General features: G+C 35.6%; 1 protein-coding gene across 2 annotated transcripts in view; it reads left to right on the top strand.

Moving 5' to 3' along the window:
• The first annotated feature begins 5,069 nt into the window (after positions 1–5,069).
• The window catches only part of LOC126971773 (chitooligosaccharidolytic beta-N-acetylglucosaminidase), a 53,363-nt gene continuing 36,756 nt past the window's right edge, over positions 5,070–21,676 (top strand). The window contains exons 1-4 of one of the 2 annotated variants that reach the window (XM_050818171.1): positions 5,070–5,215; positions 7,131–7,193; positions 9,435–9,574; positions 9,905–10,035. In XM_050818171.1, coding sequence (XP_050674128.1) covers positions 7,138–7,193; positions 9,435–9,574; positions 9,905–10,035 — 327 coding nt within the window. In that variant the 5' untranslated portion in view covers positions 5,070–5,215; positions 7,131–7,137. Of the gene's footprint in view, positions 5,216–5,325; positions 5,346–7,130; positions 7,194–9,434; positions 9,575–9,904; positions 10,036–21,676 lie in introns of those variants that run through there. The other variant, XM_050818170.1, reaches the window with a different exon arrangement.

Below are 21,676 nucleotides of genomic sequence, written 5' to 3'. Positions count from 1 at the left end.
TGTACAATCAATATAGGTACACCGTTATTTTAAAATTACCAAAAATAACTGGTTTATCATTTCCCATAAACATTAAACACTTTTATGGAAAAAAAATCAATGTCAATTTATCATTTTTTGCACGACATTGACTTACTTACTGTTATTGTATGCGTTAGGGCAATTGACAATCTTCTTCGAAAATCGCTTTGCAAATCTGAGCTCGCATCAACTCCCTCGTTTCTGGTCCCACGCTTGTCCCTCCGCGCCACCGCATCGCTGCGGTAAGACAAATAAAATTATGTTGATACACATTAAAACAATTTTACAAAAACAGCACGGTTTATGTTGTTCATAAATATAAATAAATTTTAAGTCTTTGCTGGAAATTTTACTACCTACCTAATTATGTTGGTGCTTTTAAGAATACTGAGTGTTCTTCATGTGCCATTTCTTCTTTCGCCTTCTGCTCTTAACCGACAAAAAAAAGAATTCCAAATTTTTATAAGGGCTAACTGAAAGAAATATTTAGAACTTCAATAATTTAATATCAATTTCTTCATCACTCTGTCATTATTTTCCTCAGAAAATTTATTCCGGCACTCTTATTCCAAAGACGTAGTCCCTGACTCATGGAAGTCAGCCCTTGTCCATCCGATCCAAAAAAAAAGGAGACAGTTTGGATCCGGCAAACTACAGGCCTATTGCCATTACCTCCCTGCTCTCCAAAATCATGGAGAGCATAATTAGCCGCCAGCTTTTAGTATACCTAGAGGGTCACCAGTTGATCAACGACCGACAGTACGGCTTTCGCCATGGACGGTCGGCAGGTGATCTTCTGGTATACCTAACACATAGATGGGCGGCGGCTATTGAAAGCAAGGGGGAAGGCCTGGCAGTTAGCCTGGATATAGCGAAGGCCTTTGATCGTATATGGCACAAGGCGCTCCTCTCAAAACTTCCATCATTTGGGCTTCCCGAGAGCTTATGCAAGTGGACCTCCAGCTTCCTCACTGGGCGCAGCATACAAGTCGTTTTCGACGGTTTTTGCTCGAATCCTAAGCCCGTGAACGCTGGAGTGCCTCAAGGCTGTACTATCTCCCACGCTGTTTCTTCTGCATATCAATGATATGTTGGACACCTCCAACATACATTGCTATGCAGACGACAGCACTGGTGATGCCGTATACACGGGCCATGCAGGTCTCTCTCGGGAAAATGTCGACCAGTGCCAAGAAAAACTTGTGTCTTCTATCGAGTCCACTCTCGAGAAGGTCGCGGAATGGGGTAAATTTAACCTTGTCTAATTTAACCCCCAAAAGACTCAAGTTTGCGCGTTTACCACTAAAAAAACCCCATTCGTCGTATCACCGCTCTTCGATAACACTTCTATTAAAGCCTCACCTAGTATCGGAATACAGGGTCTCGACATCTCGAGCGATTGCCAATTCCGTTGCCATCTGGAGGGCAAAGCCAAATTGGCTTCGAAGAAGCTGGGTCTCATCAATAGAGCACGGCAATACTTCAAGCCGGCCCACATTCTATCGCTCTACAAAGCGCAGGTCCGGCCACACATGGAGTATTGCTGTCATCTCTGGTCTGGCGCACCCCAGTATCAGCTCGATCCATTTGACCGCGTGCAACGCAGAGCAGCTCAAATTGTCGGGGACCCAGTGCTCTGTGAACGGCTGGATCACTTGGCGTTGCGTAGAGACGTCGCTTCATTGTGTGTCTTCTACCGCATTTATCACGGGGAGTGTTCCGAAGAGCTGTTTAACCTGATTCCTGCCGCTGAATACCACCTTCGCACGACACGCCACAAGTTAGGATATCATCCCCACCATCTGGATGTGTGGCGGTCCTCCACAGTGCGGTTTTCAAGGAGCTTTCTTCCACGTACTACAAAGCTGTGGAATGAGCTTCTTTGTGCGGTGTTTCCGGGACGATACGACATGGGTACCTTCAAGAAAAGCGCGTACACCTTCCTTAAAGGCCGGCAACGCTCTTGGGATTCCTCTGGTGTTGCAAGAGAATGTGGGCGGCGGTGATCACTTAATACCAGGTGACCCGTACGCTCGTTTGTCCTCCTATTCCATAAAAAAAAGAGAAAACTTCACAAGTGCCTCATTACACTGGTATTGCAAATGATTATATTGATGAAGTATAACTTGTGGTGTATCTATACTATACATATATCTGGTCAATAGATAGACGCGGTGGAATATTCATAACGGAGCGACGCCCCCTTCCAAATCAAAGGGATCACTTCTCAGTCTCTGAAGCATATTAAAATCTTGCGTTTACATATATGCAGGCACGGTCTTTGCTAAAACACACAAGTTCACGCGGATGTCGCATTCATTTATGTCGACATGTCAATGATTTATAGCTAGAATACAGTATCCGTAGCTACAGTAATCATAATCTCTTGAATGGGTCTAGATAAAATTGAAGATGATAATATTGTTACTAGGCATATCTCATTTCGTTCGTTAGTTTTAAATACAACAGCGGTGAAATACCTCGATTTCAACCGAGTGAATAATTAAGCAGTACGCACTCAAGAAAATACTTTTAATGTTCTGTTGGTACAGATGTTCATAATTCTGACGGCGTAATTAATCAACGTTGATTTCGTTTGTTATTTCTTCTAGAATCTAGAAGTTTACCAGTGAAGTGTTTGAATGGCGCTATAGTCAGTAAAATTACAGGGCTAATGAGTTTTAATATCTTATGTTTCAAGTGACGTGTGGAAGCGCAGTGCCGCTCGTATGGTGATTTTTTTTTAAACCACCTAGGCATTGCTTTGTACGTATGTTGCTCCAGGGTGTATTATTTAACATCAGGTAGACATTTTTATAGTCGCCTAGAAGTTAAAATAAAAACGATCGGGGTTGACTGACATTTAAAAATTTAATTGAAACAGCAATTTATTTTTAAGTGCTTCTTAGGGTTTTAGGTCCCAGGTGAGAGAAATAAAGAACCCTTATAAATAGGATAACTTTGTCTGTCCGTCTATGAAGACTTATTTTCTCAAAAAACTTTGAAAGTATGCAGTTTAGATTTTAATAATATGCGGTTCCTTGCAGCCATAAAAGATTCGAGTTCTTTCGAATTCGAAGTCAGTATATAATATTGATCTAATACGAAAGTGACTGAATAATTCATTTAGAGTACTTTGCATATTTATATTAATTGGCGCAAGCTGGGAATTGATTCACCTGATTGAAATTGGATCGCCTCAACCATGGACATCCGCAATACAAATGAAAAGATGCTTTACCGGTCTTTATTCTCTAAGCTTTTACATGATCTCTTGTATTGTTTAATTCGTATTGGTTCAGGAATACTGCAGTGAGTATTCGAGGCTTGAATCGGGCAAGTGGTTGTGTGAGGCTAAAAGTTTCTTGCGAAACACGTGGTTGTGGGGAAGCAGACATCAAAGTGTGCGGGTAAAATTTCAGATTTTTGAAAAATTGGCCAAAATTTGGCTACTGATTAAACAACAACTCTTCCGAAATTTCCCCGTCATGTTTGATACATGCAGAAAGACCTAACATTTTTACGCAACGTCAAATCGATCGGCGTCGAATCGATGACTAAATCGTCGACGATGAAGTGTGGAACCAACAAATTTAGAATACAGTACAATATTGTATATTTTTATTAAAAAGAGCGCAAAAAAGGAATGCTGGGAGAGTTTCTTGCGCCTCTTCCTCTCTCTCAGAGCTAGTATATTCTTAAAATCAATTTTGATAAAATAAATGCCTTTTTATGCCTTTTTAATATATGTATAAAAATATTCGAAACATGGCTTGAAAGTCGTTACCGCAGGCTACAAAGGATTGCAACAGCACACATTGGGCTGGAGATTACACTTTGGTATAAATAAAACTAATCAATATGAACAGTTCTCGAATATACCTCTATCTATAACTTACATCTTATTTCAAACATTAACTGATAATATTTAATAATATCTGTCGTTATCAATTCTTGTAAGAAAATTGTAACAGCTAAACGTATTGATTTTAGTTCATCGGGTAGGTCACCTCCCTAGACATGCATGATGTGTGATAAAATATGTTCGAAAACCACTTGGCACCATATTTCAATTTAATATTATTTAAAATCACACCTAATTTTACTGCTAACACAATACTCGACTTTTCACATGGTTTATTAGATGTAAATTTTTATGTGTGATAATTTTTTTTTTCACTTTTAACATTTTGTAAGATTAAATTTAATTAAAAAAATAATAAAATCCTATTACTTGTATGTGCTACTTAATGATAGATTTTAAGTCGGTGCCAAGCCCTAAATAAAATATAACTTAACTTTATAAATAGCTTACTTACTGTAATTATCAACAACGACTGTCCACTTGGGTTGTTTGTTCTAGACGAAGCTATCCCGCTCAAAGTTACACGTGGCGAGTGTAGGTACCTCTTTGACATTTGGCTTGGCACCGGCTTCAAACATAAATGGGTTTGCATAAGAGTTGTATTAAATTAAATCTTAAGTTATTTGAAGTCGGTTCTTTTTAAACGTACTTTATTTTAATTTTTACTTTTTAGTGTCTGTAATAGGTTGTTCTGTAAACTGTAGTAGGTTTTCCTCAATGACATCTGGAATATCTCGTTGCTTTATTTTGCCACTATATTAAATAGTATTTTTTTTAAGTACCTGGTAGGCGAATGGTGCCGCGCGCCTCAAACAATATAGATCCCAATAAACGGGAACGCAAAACTTCTATTTCACATTCTTGTGAAGTAATGTAATATCGTGAAGAACGATTGTTAGCTATGAATGACAGGTAGACTAAGACACACTTATTGGGACACGGGCAGATAATAATATATTATATTCAACCTAAATGAAAACTCCAAATGTTAAAACAATTTTTATTCCAAACCGGTTCCAACGAATTGTCTCGTTATATGATTCTCGCATTCGTACTTAAATACATAATTATATGTTCTTTATTTAAGTAGGTAGTAAGAATTCTGAAGATGATGTTTGAAAACAAGTAAGAAGCCTTAAAGTCGATAACTCTAAAGCAATTAGAGTAAATAAAGCAAAGCAAGTAAACATATTCAAGTTAGGATCCAAGTAATGTCTAAACATAAAACAAAGTATAACCAAACATGAGGCACTCAGAAAGTCAGCATTCGCGTGCCCATGCAGACGTGAATAAGGCTTGAGTATATTCTTGGCCGAACATAAATTATTTGTGAGTGTTTTGTTACGTCTTGTTAAGTATTTTTAAGCCTTGGTTTATTATTATCCAAATAAGTGGTTATATTTTTAAATGATTGTGTTGTCTGTAGACATAAACATTGCTGTTGAATATCCACAATGAGGTTAATTTTGTAGTTTTAGTAGCTCTGCAATATTTAATTTTTAATAATATGATATAGTCCCGTAATTCAGGTGATAGTGTCATATACCGAGTTATTTTATTGTTTAAATATAATGTGTTAATTATTGATTGTTGATTATTTGTACTTTAATAAATTAGTGACCTCGTAGGAGAATCACTTATGGATTTGAGGATAAATTTTTCGAGTTGTCCTCTACTATCCGTGAGTTTTTAATGAACTTCGATAGTGCGAAAGCAAATAACAATACTTGACCGATTCGTAGCTTAATTCTTAACAGGCTGTATACAGCAAATATCGTTTTTAATTTATCATTTTATTAACAAGTATATTAAATAACAAAATGATAAATAAAGTACTTAAATAATTAAATTAATTGAAAGTTGAAGTTTCAGAAAAAAGTAACCATGGTCCTAAGTGAAAACTTAAACTTGAAAATTTTATTTGGGTTTTTTAAGACATGTTTTGAGTTGATACGAACTACTTTTTTTTAGTAGAATTAATTTATTGAACGTATTTTAAATGTTGATTAATTGATTATTATTTTAAGTCAATACTATAATATTACATTAAATATAGTGACTTTTGCCTATACAATAAAAACCAATTTATAAATACATAATTATAAGAGTTTTATAAAACTTAAATCATTGTATTTTCAACATTACTCTCATCAATTTTCATTCCTAACGATAAGTTTTCTCTCATTATTATGATTATATTTAAGACGAGTTCTTACAGGCTTATACCACACCTTTAGTTACTTAGATACTTACGACCGTTCCCAATATACTATCAACAGATAGAGATAAATTACTACCTTCTACTGTCAGTAATTAGCTATCAATAATCTGAAGCTGTCCCAATTTACCCGATAAGTCATTCTTATCGCCTTATTGGGACGAGTGAATTGCAATCTCCATACAAACTTCTATCGCTGGTAAGCCATACGTCCTCATTGACAGACAGCGTGTACGGATAAGGTGAGTTACCGTCGATTAGTTTATTGGGACAGAAACCAGAGATAGACTGAATATTGAGAACGGGCCGTTAATCTATCTGTACTGCGTGATTATTAAAATATTTTGATTCTACTTTCGAATTTCTGTCGAATATCAAACGCGTGACGGCAAAGTGGTTGTTGGTAAATTTTTCATAGAAAAAGAAATTGTTTTGTCTGCTCTATGTCATTTATATACTTTTTTCATGCGAGTTACTGCTCTTTAAAAGTGTCAAAGGAAGTTTTCACTTCAACATTTTAACGATAAGTTACCAATGATAAGTAGCAGATAGTCTCCTGACGCGGCGTCGTCTGCTACCAGCTAATGCATCACAAATCCAACTACAGTGTAACGTATAACCCCGGGGGATAGAATGTCTCATGTACTTGAAATATCTATTTTATCTTGGAGATAGTAAAAGTACCTACCATTAAAGAGTACTTCGTATCAACTTTGAAAGAAGTAGACAGCGACATGCCATTGCATGTAACGAAGAAGAGTATAACACCGAATGAATTACTTCGAATAATATTCATAATCACTGTGGGAATTAATATTAACCGCGAAGTAAAGTTATTCCAAATTTAAATATTTTTGGTTTTATGGTACCTTTGTCACTACATAATTACATGAGAGGGAGAAGTTATTTTAAACTTGGAGTAACTTTTCATTGCGCTTATTAATAAGACTAATAATTTGTAAGTAACAGAGTATAAATACATTTAACATACAAACGTAATTTAAATTAAATTTCTTCTTGTTTTAGGTTCACAATGGGGATTCATCGGCTCTATCACAATATTGTGTATCTTCTAATAGTTCTTCAATGGTAAGTGCCAAGGAAATAATATTTTTAAGTTTATGAACACCACGTCAAATATTTATTAAAAATAGCTGTGCCCGCGACTTCGTTCACGTAAATTGGAGTGCATTTGTATAAATGCTTATTTTTAATGTCGCATGAAAACAAATACATTACTTTTATCTCCGTACACCGATATTGAACAAAATTATTAAAACTGATCAAAAACTACCAGCCTTAATGTTTGCTGTACGCTACGCGTAGTTGCAGATATTAGCGAGTTCAAAGGAACAAACAAATGTATATTTTATAATATACTATAGTATCCTACTACTTCTATAATATATAGGTAAACTGAGTACTTTAATATTAATTTTATTTCTATATTATGCTGTCTATCAATGTCGTTTTTAAAGCTTAGGGTTTATTATAGGTTCGTATCATAGGTTCACTTTTTCTACCGTGAAGCTGTAATGTGTAAACATTACTGTGTTTCGGTCTGAAGGTTGCTGTAGCTCGTGAAATTACTGGGCAAATGAGAATAAACATTTTATATCTCAAGGTGGCGAGCGCAATCGTAGTGCCGCTCAGAATTTTTGGGTTTTTCAGGAGTCCTGAGCGGCACTGCGTTGAGCAGGGCGTATCATTTACCATTGGCTGAACGTCCAGCTCGTCTTGTCCCTTATTTTCATAAAAAAAAACTTCAAGCAGAACCTGTTTATTCCATACTTCTTCTTCTTCTTACATATTTATGAAGGAGGCTACTTGACAGCTGTAACAATAAAATCTATACATATAATAAAATCCCAAGCAATCTGCTTCTGTACATTAAATATTAAAAAAAAATAATGCACTTTGTACTTTTCATCGGTTTAATTGGGCACACTGATCTCAGAAACCGCTAAACAGATTTGAATGTTTTAACACTGTTGTATTGTGACATCAGTGTTACAATACAACAGTGTTGTATTTTCTTCTATCAAAATAATCCTTTTGAAAAGCTTGTTCAACAAAGCGTATAAGCGTACGTATGATAAAAAAAAGTAAACTTTAAAACACTTCACGAAAAACATTCAAGTAGGTAACTGTAAACGATCTTCTCCCCGTCGGAACTATTTAATTAAAAGTAAAAACCCCTGAATTATAATTAAAATTTTCAAATATATTAAAACCTTTACCATTACTCTTATAGCCATAAAAACTAAATCGCTAACCGGCAGGATATGTTAAGTGACTTATAAGTTATTGTGGCTTCGGTTTTAATTGGATTTCTTGTGCGAAATCGATTCTAGCCTGTCAGTAGATCGTGGTGTATGGTATTATAAGCGACCCAGATTCTTTAAGCCAGGCCACATTAAGCTAAGTGAGGCGCGGCTTAGTGAGTAATGTAGAATCGTCAGCGGTAGCGATTGAGGCATACAAGATGGCTTTGTCTAAACCATTTTGTATAGATCATAGGCAAACGAGGTATTTATATGTCAGTAATGCATTTTGAAAATAATGGTTTGTTGCTAGTTCAGGAAGGCCGGTATCTGTGCCTCTTTAATGATTCACGTAAATATATTAACATCTGTTTATTTTACCGATCATTAATACGAAATGGGGGCCATCTACTAATATTATAAATGTGAATGTATGTTTGTTTGTTACGCTTTCACGCCTAAGCCACTGGACAATGATGATAACAAAAAAAATCATTTGATATTATTTAAATTGGGAATCGAAATTGCTAGCTGAATCCCGACTTCCAATTCCGAATCTCAATGCTTCTTCCCACGAGTCACCTATTACCATTTAAAAGGAGATTTTGTACCGTATTTCTACATTGTTATTCCTGACTCATTCAACATTATCATATATTCATGACGGAGGTAGGTAAGTGTTGTTTAATAATATCTTGGATTTTCTAGATATTATATTATAATATTTTTCGAGGATACTGTTTTATTAATGCGTTAATCTACTCCTCTACTTTTATCTGTCAATTACAGAGCCACGATCAGTAATACTATAAGTACAAGGTACATACTTTATTGAGTCTTTGAAAAACTCTATACTCTATGGCCTACAAAAGCATTGTTTACGTTTACGTTACGTTTGTGACCTAGTTATACAACGTGTCGCATTCAATGTATTTTAAACGACTAAGTAATTTTAAATAAGAAAGTAACACACGTTAATTAAGTCACACGACTATTCTTTGAAAAAAAAACTCGGATAGGTCTTCTAGTCTGTCTGATAATTTTAAATGGATAATTTTGGTGTTAGCGCGAGTACAGCTGACGAGGATACGTCTCCGTGGCGTTGGGTGTGTGAGGATGGCCGCTGTGTGAAGAAAGAACATGACCCACAGAGCAAGGAGCCAGCGTTGGCCCTGGAGGCCTGCAAGATGTTTTGTAACGAAAATGGTATGCAATCAGGCGACATTTATCAGTAAAGAATAAGTTTCGGAGACGTGCTACGACTTTGTTTTTTTTCTTTTTTGGAAATATGATTCATAGAATTGAATAGATTTATGCGCATTGATTGTCAACAGTATGTTTGAATTTTAAATAGAGAATCAAAGCTACAGACACATCTGATCTATTACTTTTTTTTTTGTATTTAGGATACATGCAAATGCTTCAGTCAACAGCCTAGATGGCCGGATTGTTCATGACTTGACTTAAATTTCTTTTTTCTTTTCGAGACTGTTTTTGGTTTGAATTTCATTAACACGATATTAAAAACTGTAACAGGATTACTTTGGCCGAAGCCGACTGGGGAAGTTAGTCTGGGAAATTTCTTGTCCAAAATCAACATCAACAACATAAAAGTGGAGATCGACAAGCGAGGAAGATCTGATGATTTGATGGATGCTGCTGGAACGGTGAGGCAATTTGACACACACACTCACACATACGCACGCCTTGTTCCCGCCAGGGTAGGCAGAGACAATAGAATGAATGCCACTTGCTTCTATCCTTTTAAACCTCACGGGCTTCTTCTACATTCATTACTCTTTTCATACATGCTCGCCGGTTGCCTTTTCTCAAAACGTGCCCAATTTGGTCGACGAATTTTCTACGAGGTCTCCCACGACCGACTTGTCCACACGCACTTGCCTTATATGTTTGATGCGTCATTCTCTCTTTACTCATTCGCTCCGCGTGTCCAAACCATTTCAGCATTCCTTTCTCCAGCAGTCCTTGTCACAACATCTTCTTTCAGACCACAGCGCGCTCGTATGAGGCAATTTTATCGAAAAGAGCGCAAAAAAAGAATGCTGAGAGAGTTTCTTGCGCCTCTTCTTCTCTCTCAGAGCGCCATTTGTTTCCGAAGCGGTAGTAGTATCTAATTATTAGAAATAACATCAAAAAGAATTCTAAAGGAATAAATTTTGAGAAAATAAATTCCTTTATGCCTTTTATCAATTAGGTACTATTAAGATCCTACACAGTACATTGGACCATATACAACACAGACGAAGGTGTCCACTAAATCATACCATATAATAATTACTAATAGGTCTCAATATACAAATATACTAAATTTAACTCGACTTGTGGTCCACATAATACTACGAATGACCACGAAGGAAAGCTAACCAACGAAAGAGAAAGAGCGAGCATAGACTTAGAATATAGTAGCATATAGTCGACTAGACAGGCTGATAATTTCTGATTAGAGAGTTAAAGTAAACCAGGGTAAAGACAAAAAAAGCGTGTAAGAGGAGGATCTTCAATGGAGATGAAAGAAAAGGTTAAAGCTAGCAATCAGGGTAGGCATAGTATATACTCTTGCATTTTTATTTGTAGTTTATGAACTTGATAGAAGCGTGTATTTTACCTGATAAGTACTTTTTGGTTTGACTGATAAAGTAAATATAATAAAGAGGTATAACAATAGGGGTTAAAGTATGAAATTTCCGTATTATTGTAATAGGTACTTCGAATTCGAATGTCAATTGACATAGAACCCTCGTGGTTTGAGATTTTTGAGTGAAACTTTTTTCACATGGTACCTATGGAGTTCTTCTTTTAAAAAATGTGCAACATTCGATAATCGACTTTCAGTTGTTTTTTTTATTCAAATCAGGCAAGAAAGATGGATACTTCGACAGTTCGAGTAATTTTTGAATACGAGTTCCGACGTGGAACTAAAGCGTCAGAAAGCGCAGTTTCATTGTTGCGTTTGGAGAGGGGCTAATGAATGCACAGTGCGATTTTGCGAACCACGTGGGAGACCCACACAGGTGAATAACAATTAATTGAAAGAGATGGTGGAAGCCGATCTGAGCCAGACTACCCAGGAATTAGCGGCAGGGTTTAACGTTACCTTACCAACAATATAGACTCATTTGCGTCAAAATCAATAAAATAAAAAAATATGAAAAATGTGTGCCTCATGATTTGACTGATCTGCAGAAAGAAACGCGTGTTGAAACTTGTCTGTTGCCTTGTTTAATCGATACAGAAATGAAGAAATATTGGATCAATTTGTGGCATGCGATGAAATGTGGATTCTTAACGATAACCGTAAGCGAAAAATGCAACGGCTGACCCCAGTTCAAAAGCCGCAACAGAGTCTTAAAGCAAAGCTTACCTATAAATGAAAACTGTTTGGTGGTCTCAGCATGGTCTGTTATTTACTATAGCTTTCTGCGATCTGGATAAGCAATAACGGCAGATGTCTATATGCACCGAACTTCGAACAATGACAGCAAAACTAGCAGTGAAACAGCCCCGACTTATGAATCAATCTTCACCATAATACCGCGAGACCTCTTCCCTTCTCAGCACGAGAAACGCTTTGATCTCTACAGGCTCTAAATGCAATTTGAAACCCTTCGTCACCCACCGTATTTGCACGACCCTGCTCCAACGGACTACCATTTCTTTCGTGATTTGGACAATTTTGTACGTGATAAAAAGTTTTCTTCTCAAGAGGCAGTACAAAATCCTTTCACACAGTTTGTCGAATCTAGATCACCACAGTTCTATCGCAAATGCATAAATGACCATCCCATTAGATGGCAGCAGTGTAATTATTTTGATTAAATTAAAAGAAAACAATTTCAAATTTTCAGTACAAATTAGCAATTTCACACATTAACCCCTATATTATATATACGAAACTGTAAGATTTTATTCGACCGATACCTTACAAATTGATGTAACATTAAATATAAGTGCGGGATTGGAACCCAAACCGTATGATAAGAGAACATTAAGGATCTATTAGCATTTAACGATACTGTGGCGCAGCATATAAATATCGACACCAAATGTAAAAACAAAACCACATTTATTCCAATACAGCATTTAATTTACCTCCATGAATAAATTTACAATGTAAAAATGCCTGTAAAGATATTGTCATTGTAACAATTCTCTATTAATATCAGAATACAATCTGTTATTTGTTTCAGAGAAATCTGTAATAGACCTCTGAATAGTTCAATAAAACCATGTTTATGGTAAGAATAGTACATTGTACATATACTATGGGCAATATCTTAATATATATAAATCCAGTGTCCTGATGTTTATTCCCAGTGAACTCCTAATCTAATAAACGGATTTTAATGGGCTTTACTTCATGGGGTGCAATTTAGTCCAACTTGAGCGATAGTATAATTTTTATTTCGATTTACCCACAGTTATTTTTATTTCCAATATTTGTTTTGTATGGACATATTTTCAATGAGAGAATTGATTGACGCACGGTTTGACACGGTTTGTGAAGCAATTTCATTGAAACAACAAGGGGGCATATTTTACGAAATAATTCTTATTGTTAAGAAATATTATTGACAAAATATTCATACAAAACATGATTTTATTTTTATTTAATATATACAGAACAACGTCTGTCGGGTAAGCTAGTACTAATATGCAGCAACGAACATTTCTCCAATATAAGTACCACTAAGTGTACATTTCGGCCTCAATGTGTGAATATCTTCAGTACTTCAAGTGAAATAAAAAAAAATACCCACGCGAGTTATGTTCGGACGATCATAAAAGGTCTTTTTAAAAATTATTATTTATTACACAAAACTAATTACAATGATATTAAAATATGACGTGTTACTTATAACAAGACTGGAGCGAAAGTGAATTATAAAAATATTAAATTATAGACAATCGAAGTTCAGCGTCAGCATCTATTCACTTGTTCAATCTGCCACTCAGCTCTTTCACACCGATGGGGCCCCGGTAACGCCTCCCCCTTCAAGATGGAAGCGCAACTTGCAGCTTCCTCCAGCGTCCTCGCTGGCTTCTTCACTGGCTCTTGGGTTAGGCTTCATCCGCTTGCTCTTAAGCCATTGATAGATCTTTTTGGATATTATCACGAAGCCTATGAAGTATAATATTACTGTAGTCCAACTCGGAGTCGCCATGATGAGGGGCAGATTAACTTCATCTGGATCTTCCACCTCTCGTGCCTGGTTAATAAGACGACGGATGTTGTCTAATGATATATCCTCGATATGCAAAGTGAAATCAGCTGATGACTTATATGAATAGTCTTGTTGATGTGGCAATGGTATAATTTCATTCATATTTAAAAAAATTCTATGAGCTTGAAGTGTTCTATTCATTATTTGAATCACGCATCCTTCTGAAATAGAAATGATTTGGGGTCCCTTTATTTTTTCGTAATGAGTCCTTCCATCACACATTTTCCTCACTAGCTCTTCCGTTGTTGGAATAACAATCCAGCTGTTGTCGTTGATCTTCTGAATTTTCCCACTACGCAAAACCATTTTAGCTAGTGTGCAACTGGCAGGTTTGTGTTGCACCAGTGCGATGATGCAGTCTTCATTTTTCTTTATAGACAATTCATTTAGTTGGCTGCATAGAAGTGTAGTCTCGGAGATATGCCGGCACCCGTCATCAAGGTAAGCGTACCCCTCACTTCCAAGTGCAAGGTATTTGGATTTTGGGATTATCGTAAGGTTTTGTTTATCGGGGATGGAGTACAGGTGAATAAGGTCTCAAATCTGGAGGTCAACCGAGGGGAATTCTAATATAAAATTTAGTGTGTGCATTGTTTTATAAGCTTTAACCACCACAGATTTCTCTATATCATCTATTGTACGTATACCTATTTCCGAGATTGGGTTGAGAAAATAGTTTTCCTTGATACTTAGTAATTCATTAATTAAATTATGAGGATTAATTATACTAGGATGCATGACTTCCATTCGGGCAAACGTAATTGCATTTTCTAATATCATTAGCTTATTTAAAATTAATTGTAAACTAAAACTTAATTGGACGTATATATCTAGAAAATGTAATTGATTATAAACTAAATTAGAACAATTAATTAGAACATTATTAACTATCGAGGCTAGTTTATTCTGATTCTTATTAATCTTTTCTAATTCTGAGGTAAATTCTCTAATAGTATTTTCAGCCAAAAAAAATGATTTTTGTTGCTTGTTTTTAATATTATTAACGGTATTCTGTATAGAACTAATTTCTTGTTCTATTTTTTCTGCGTCATTATTGTCCAAATTTCCAGTTATTGCTTTGACTATTGAGCCAAGCCCGTTTACTAATCCTCGCTTAACTCTATAATTATTAGAATAAGATCTAAATAAGCTAAGTTTCTTATCTACCAAAGTAAAAGTGTAATTTAACTGATCTTTGTATTTTTTATGCGAATCTCCGGATACTGTATTTACTTCTAAAGACTTTGTTATCATAAAAAGTGAAAGTAATTTCAGTGACGAAGATTGAAGTGCTGTAATATTGTATACACATACTAGGCTGAAGGAATCGATCTGCTTAAATACTTGCCCTTCTTTAATAAGTACAATGCCATTTGTATTATCTATTGAGTCTATAACTACGTCAGCTGATGCGTAGAGCACGAGGGCTCCTGCGTAGAGCATGAAGGCTCTTGAGATGAAGATCCTGTAACAAGATGAGGCCGTCTGAGCAGCTTGTAATGAACTCTTATCGATTTGGCATTCGGATGACTACCAATAATTTCGGCTATATTATTAGGATGCAAGTGAATTATTTTATACGGACCTTTATAAGTAGGCTTTGTTTTGTCGTCTCGCGCCGTTTTTGCCACCTGTTTGTAAACAGTTTCACCTACCTTGAAAGCCGCTTCATGTGCTGCCTGGTTCCTCTTGCTAATTATCTGCTCCTTATTTTTAGACATGTATGCTGTAACGCACTCTTGTACAGCTTCTGCGTTATTTTTATGTTTTAGAACATAATTTTGATAGAATTCCTATCCTAATCCTATCCTAATCCTAAATAATCGGGTAATACAGTTCAAGTGGATTCCTAGATGCTGTATGTCCAAACATTAATTCATGTGGTGTATACCCAGTACTGGAGTGAATTGAATTATTATAGGCGATAAGTGCATATTTCATTAATAAAGGCATAGGATCGTCTTTATTTGTCATTCTCTGAATTCTTATTATTTCAGCAATAGTGGAATGGAATCGTTCTATGGGAGAATTTGAGTTAGGGTTGTAAGGGGTTGTAAAATGTATGTTAATATCATGTAATGCAAAGATCTCTTTTATTAAATCATTTTCAAATTTCGAATCCGAATCTGTAGTGATTTTCATGGGTAAACCGAAAACAGAAAATATTTGTAATAGTGCATCTGCTACGTGAACGCTACTTGGTGCAGTTAGGTTGATGGCTTGTGCAAATTTTGAGAAATTATCTGTAACTGTTAAAAAAGTTGCCCCACCTGTGGAGTATAAGTCCATGAAGAGATGCTCCATAGGTTTTGTAGGCGTGTCCGTTAAAGCCAAAGGTGGTCTCAGTGGGTTTCTTTCATATTTAGCTCGCAAACAAACATCGCATTGATTGATGTATTTTTGAATGCTAAATAACATATTTTGCCAATGATATTTTCTACGGAGTTGTTTATATGTTTCTTGTATTCCCCTATGAATTGTTTTTCCTATATGATGTTGTTTTATTAAATCCTCCTGTTCAGTTTTATTTTCCACTAAGGTTACCCGTGATGTGCACTTAAATAATTTTGGACCTCTGTCGTTAAATACTGTTGTATACACACGTGAAAATGCAAGGTATAACTCTTCATTATGAAAAAAACGTATGTTCCTTTAAGAATTTAATTATTTCCTCTTCTGTATTATTTACAGGGATAAACACATCTTTAATTACTTTCCTAGAGCTTGTTGACCTATTTTCTATGCGGTAAGTTGATCCTGGGGTCGACCTAATATGAAATTGTTTTTGTTGTCTATCTATAGCGTCAGATATTATAGGTATACCCCTGTTCTCATTATCTGGCTGTGTGTGATTAGTGGATACGAGTTGTTCAGGGTCATTTGCTACCATTATATTATCTCCTTCTGTGACTATAATTGATGGTGTGACGTTTTCGTTTACTTCAAGGTTGTCCGTTTGCAGTTCGCCTGCCTGTTCCCTACGTGCATGTTCAAATATTCTATTTATTATTTCATCATCATCATTATCATCGAAGTTGACTGCTAACGAATCTATACTATTATGAAAAATTTTTGCCCTTGACAATGCGTCTACGTTAGTGTTTTGCCGACCCTTCTTGTAAACTACTTGATAATCATATTCTGCCAACTTTAAGCGCCAGCGTGTTAATTTTGAGTTTGGATCTTTAAGTGACATTAACCAAGTTAACGGACGGTGGTCGGTGTATATGGTAAACTTCCTACCATACAAATACGGCCTAAAATATTTTACTGCCCATATGATCGCTAACAGCTCTTTCTCTATGGTAGAATATCTATTTTCCGTTTCAGATAGAGTTCTAGACGCGTACGCGACTGGTTTATCTGAACCCACACGTCCTTGGGACAGTATTGCACCAATTGCTACTTCTGATGCATCTGTCGTAAGGATAAATGGTTCATCAAAATTTGGATATTGTAATAGAGGTGCATTTGTTAATATTTGTTTACATTTGTTAAACGCATCGATGAACTCAGGTGAATGAATGACTGAATGATTTTTCTTGAGACAAATGGTCATAGGTTTCGTGAGTTTTGCAAAGTCTTTTATAAATTTTCGATAGTATCCAACCAAACCTAGAAAACATTTGACTTCCTTCTGCGTTTTTGGAAGTGGAAAGTCTAGCACTGCTTTAATTTTGTCCCTATTTGGCTTTAAGCTTTGGTCTGTAAGTTCATGACCTAAAAATGTCACTTGTTTTTGGAGAAACTCTGACTTATCTAGCTGTATCTTGAGATTATGCATTTTAAAACGTTCAAAAACCTGTGTTAGCTTATGTATGTGTTCTTGTAATGATGTAGAAATTATAATTACGTCATCGAGGTAAGGTAATACATTTTCTACACCTCGTAAAATATGGTCCATAAGACGCTGAAAAGTACTAGGCGCATTCTTTAAACCGAATGGCATCCTAAGGAACTCATAATGACCTCTTTCTGTTGAAAATGCTGTTTTTTCTACGTCACTCGGGTCCATTTCCACGTGATGGTATCCGCTAGCTAAATCAAGCGTTGTGAAATATTGTGCTCTACCTACCCTATCTAAAATATCATAAATATTTGGAAGTGGATATTTATCTTCAATTATACGGTCATTGAGTCTTCTATAATCTATTACAAGCCTCCATTTTATTTTTCCTGATGCATCTGGTTTTTTTGGTACAATATGCACAGGACATGACCATGGAGAAATGCTTTCTCTAATTATTCCTTGTTTAAGGAGATTATCTATTTGATTACGAATCTCTTGGCGTTGTTGCGGAGACTGCCTATAACTTCTAACATATACAGGTGTTTCATCCGTAAACCTAAGTTTATGCTTCACTGAATTAAATGTTAATGAAATATTTTCAGAGTGAAATAATTCTCTGTACTGATAACATAAACGTGATATTTCTCGCTTTTCCTCTTCGTTCATGTGATGTGTTCTAATTTTCTCTAAGTTTTTGCAAAGTTCTCTATCTATCTCTGATCTAGTAGTAATTGAATGAAGCTCACAAGAAGTTTCCGTACTATTATTATAATAAGGCTCTAACACGAACGGAGCTGTTGATTTTATAAACCCTTTTTCAGTATTGAAATTTAGTACAGACGTCCGACAATAACCATTCTCTACTTTAATAATTGCAGCAGGACAAATTACACCATTATTCCAAAAGTAATCTTCGTGCAAATATTGGCCGTCTACATAATTTGTAAAACCTTTATTAATTTTTGACATCTTGGTTAAATACTAATATTTCTTTTTGGGTAATCGAAATTAATAGGTATAGTTGCGCTTGACGTACGTAATTCTTTATTTTTTATATCTATATTACTGCATAAGACCTTAAGCAAATCTAGCCCTATTAGACCTTTATATTTAGGATCAAAGTCAAAGATTAGAAATTTGTGGATTAATTCATTATTAAAAACCGGTGGTAATGGAAGGTGAGCTACTAAGTCATGTCTAGTAACACCATGCGCAGTTTTAACTTCAAAAGGTTCATGATCTATACAATGTTCAAAAATTGTACCGATTATAGCGTCGGGTGATATCATCGATCGCGAGGCTCCTGTATCTATTAAAAACTTACCTTTATATTCAGGTATCTCGATATAGGGCAAATGATCTTTATAGTGATGATTCAGTTTTACTAGCTCTGGTTGTCGGTGTTGTTGCCATCCCGAAAATCCAGTTCATCACATGAGGTAATTGCCTGATTTTCCCCAATAATTTGTTTATGAATTTCTTCAGAAGGTGGCTGCTCCTCAAAATACTGGTGGTGATCATAGTCAATTGGGTTACTTACCTGAGAGTAGTCGTTCGGGGTGTAGAACAACTCTTCGAAAGCAAATTGTGGCTTCTCTGGCTTATTGACGGACCTCATACTTACATCTGATACTTTTTGAGTCGGATTTATATTTTGTTGAGGCATATTGGGTTGATGTCCAAAATTATTATGTACATTACCTGAAGTCTTGTGACCTTGGTGAGAATTCTTCCAAGGCAGGCTGGACTGTATCCACTGCTGTCGTTGTTGTGAATTCATATTATTTTGTTGGGGTACAAAATTAGGATTGAATAATCGTGGAGGGTTATTATTAATAGAACGCAAATAATTATTTTGTGGGAATAATCTAGAATGATCTGTTTTCTGTCTTATTTGCGAAGTAGATGCAGTATTTGTACCAGGATTTGCTTGCCTATAATAAAGTAGTTTAGCTTCCTCCTGTCTAGCCGCAACAATCGTAAGCTCTAACGACGTGGGTTTCATAATCCTAACACCTATTCCTACGTTAAATTCTAACTGACTTATATAATGTTCTATTACCATACTTTCATAATAACTTTTATCGGTATGTTTTCCGACTGTAAATAATGTATCTAATATGGCCCTAAGTCGTTTTCCAAATGTTTCGGCGTCCTCCGATTTAAGGCGACGCATTCGAGTAAGTTCCTGCATTACTTGGATCTCGTTTCTCGTTTCTCCTAAACGTCTTAATAACGCATGTTTAACCTCCGGCCACGAGTCCAGTGAGTTTTCGTACGCTATAGCATCTATAGCTGCGCCACTAAGCCTACTCTTAATTAAACTTATTAACACGGGGTGCGCTTGCCAGCCAGGCTCTATTAAACTAATAACGCTCTCTACTTCTCGTATATAATAATTTAATGTTTTGGGGTTACCGTTATATCTCGGAATTAAATCACCCATAGTCTTAATAACACTATCGCAATCTTTAAGAGACATTATAGCTTTCACTGTATCCTAGCCTTACTTAACAATGCAATAATTCTACGAAGTATCCTATATCCGTGTGAAATCCGTGGCGATTTTAGCCTAACGACAACACAATAAAATATATGTTCATATAAAATTCAAATTATTTTCCAATTTGAAGTAATGATTAAAATAATATCTAAAAAAAAATACGACAGGAAATAGAGCAAAGGAACTTGGAAGTAAAAGAGTACTTACCGAAATCTCTGCATCTCCCGCCGGACTTTGCCCCAGAACAGGATTTTCAATTTTCCGAAATTCCCGTAATTCGTCCTTTTAGGTTCTTATATCCCGATCGCGGTTATTACGATTAGAACCGTTCACTTGATTTTGAAAGTGCCGCGATCCTACCGACTGCGCCAGTTATGTTCAGACGATCATAAAAGGTCTTTTTAAAAATTATTATATATTACACAAAACTAATTACAATGATATTAAAATATGACGTGTTACTTATAACAAGACTGGAGCGAAAGTGAATTATAAAAATATTAAATTATAGACAATCGAAGTTCAGCGTCAGCATCTATTCACTTGTTCAATCTGCCACTCAGCTCTTTCACACCGATGGGGCCCCGGTAACGCGCGCCTAAATTAAATAAGTTCCTGGTTATTTTTCTCTTTTTCTGTCTACTTAGGTCGTGTGTGTACGTATATTTAGTTTTTAAAATATTAACAGAAACCAAACAAGATTAAAATATTTTATTTATATTTTACCAAAAATTAAATAAAATGTTAACTTTACTTTTTTCCATCAAAAATTTAATTTTCTATGCGGTTAAGCTACGCCTACACCCAATAAAGTTTAAGCAAACGGCAAAAGTGTGCATATAAAACAATGTAAGCACACATTTCTCCAGTCAACTGTCATTTTCCGAATCGTGTTCTAAATTCAACTTACGTAACCTGAACAGAAGAAATGTTTCACATTGCTGCTCATTCACCAAGAATACTTTAAACAGCTGGAGTAAATGCGGCAATGTATTGATATAGCAGTCATGTTCCATATTTCGCCTTTATTTTATTACGATGTGATTGAACTATTTATATAGAACGTCATTGCCTACACCGCTTGATGATCCCTGTTCGTTGATAACTGACATAAAAATGTCGTTAAATTATCATTATGATTGCAACCATATAATATCTAGTATATTAACGAATATACAAACAATGCATGCTTCCATCTTGCAACATCTCTAACGGAGATACTTCAAGATAGATAGGTATGCGAATCTATAGTAGATTCATTTACCTTTTCTATCTTACTGTAGCTGTAACTGATTTTGTTTGTCAAGTCGTAAACAGTCAGCCTATTATTAAATCTGTGGCCTGATGCTAAAAGGGCCAATGTACGTTTTTGTATGAAACGAGATTGTAATGCCAGTTTATTGCAAAAGTATGATATGTTTTTGTGCTAAAAGGGTGTTAGTGTATTAACAATCTTTCAAAAGTTACTATCTAAACAAGGCGAATGTAGTGTGCCCTTTCATACAGTTAAGTAAAAAAAAATGATAAAAGGGCTGCAGTATACTTAAGCCGCTAAGAAAATAATGATTATTGATATTGTCCCTATTAGCACCAGGCCACAGATATGATGATCTTACAGATATATAAATATATATATATACTAGCTGTCCCAGCAGACGTTGTATTGCCGATATTAAAATCGCGATACAAAAGTAACTGTTGATCGTAGATGGGTGAAAATTTGAAGTTGTATGTATTTTTTAATGCTAACTCATAACCAAACAACTTAAAAA

This window comes from Leptidea sinapis, chromosome 24 (assembly GCF_905404315.1).
Source record: "Leptidea sinapis chromosome 24, ilLepSina1.1, whole genome shotgun sequence".
Lineage (NCBI taxonomy): Eukaryota > Metazoa > Arthropoda > Insecta > Lepidoptera > Pieridae > Leptidea > Leptidea sinapis.
The sequence above is the reverse complement of the archived record's forward strand: the minus strand, read 5'-3'. Positions and strand labels throughout refer to the sequence as shown.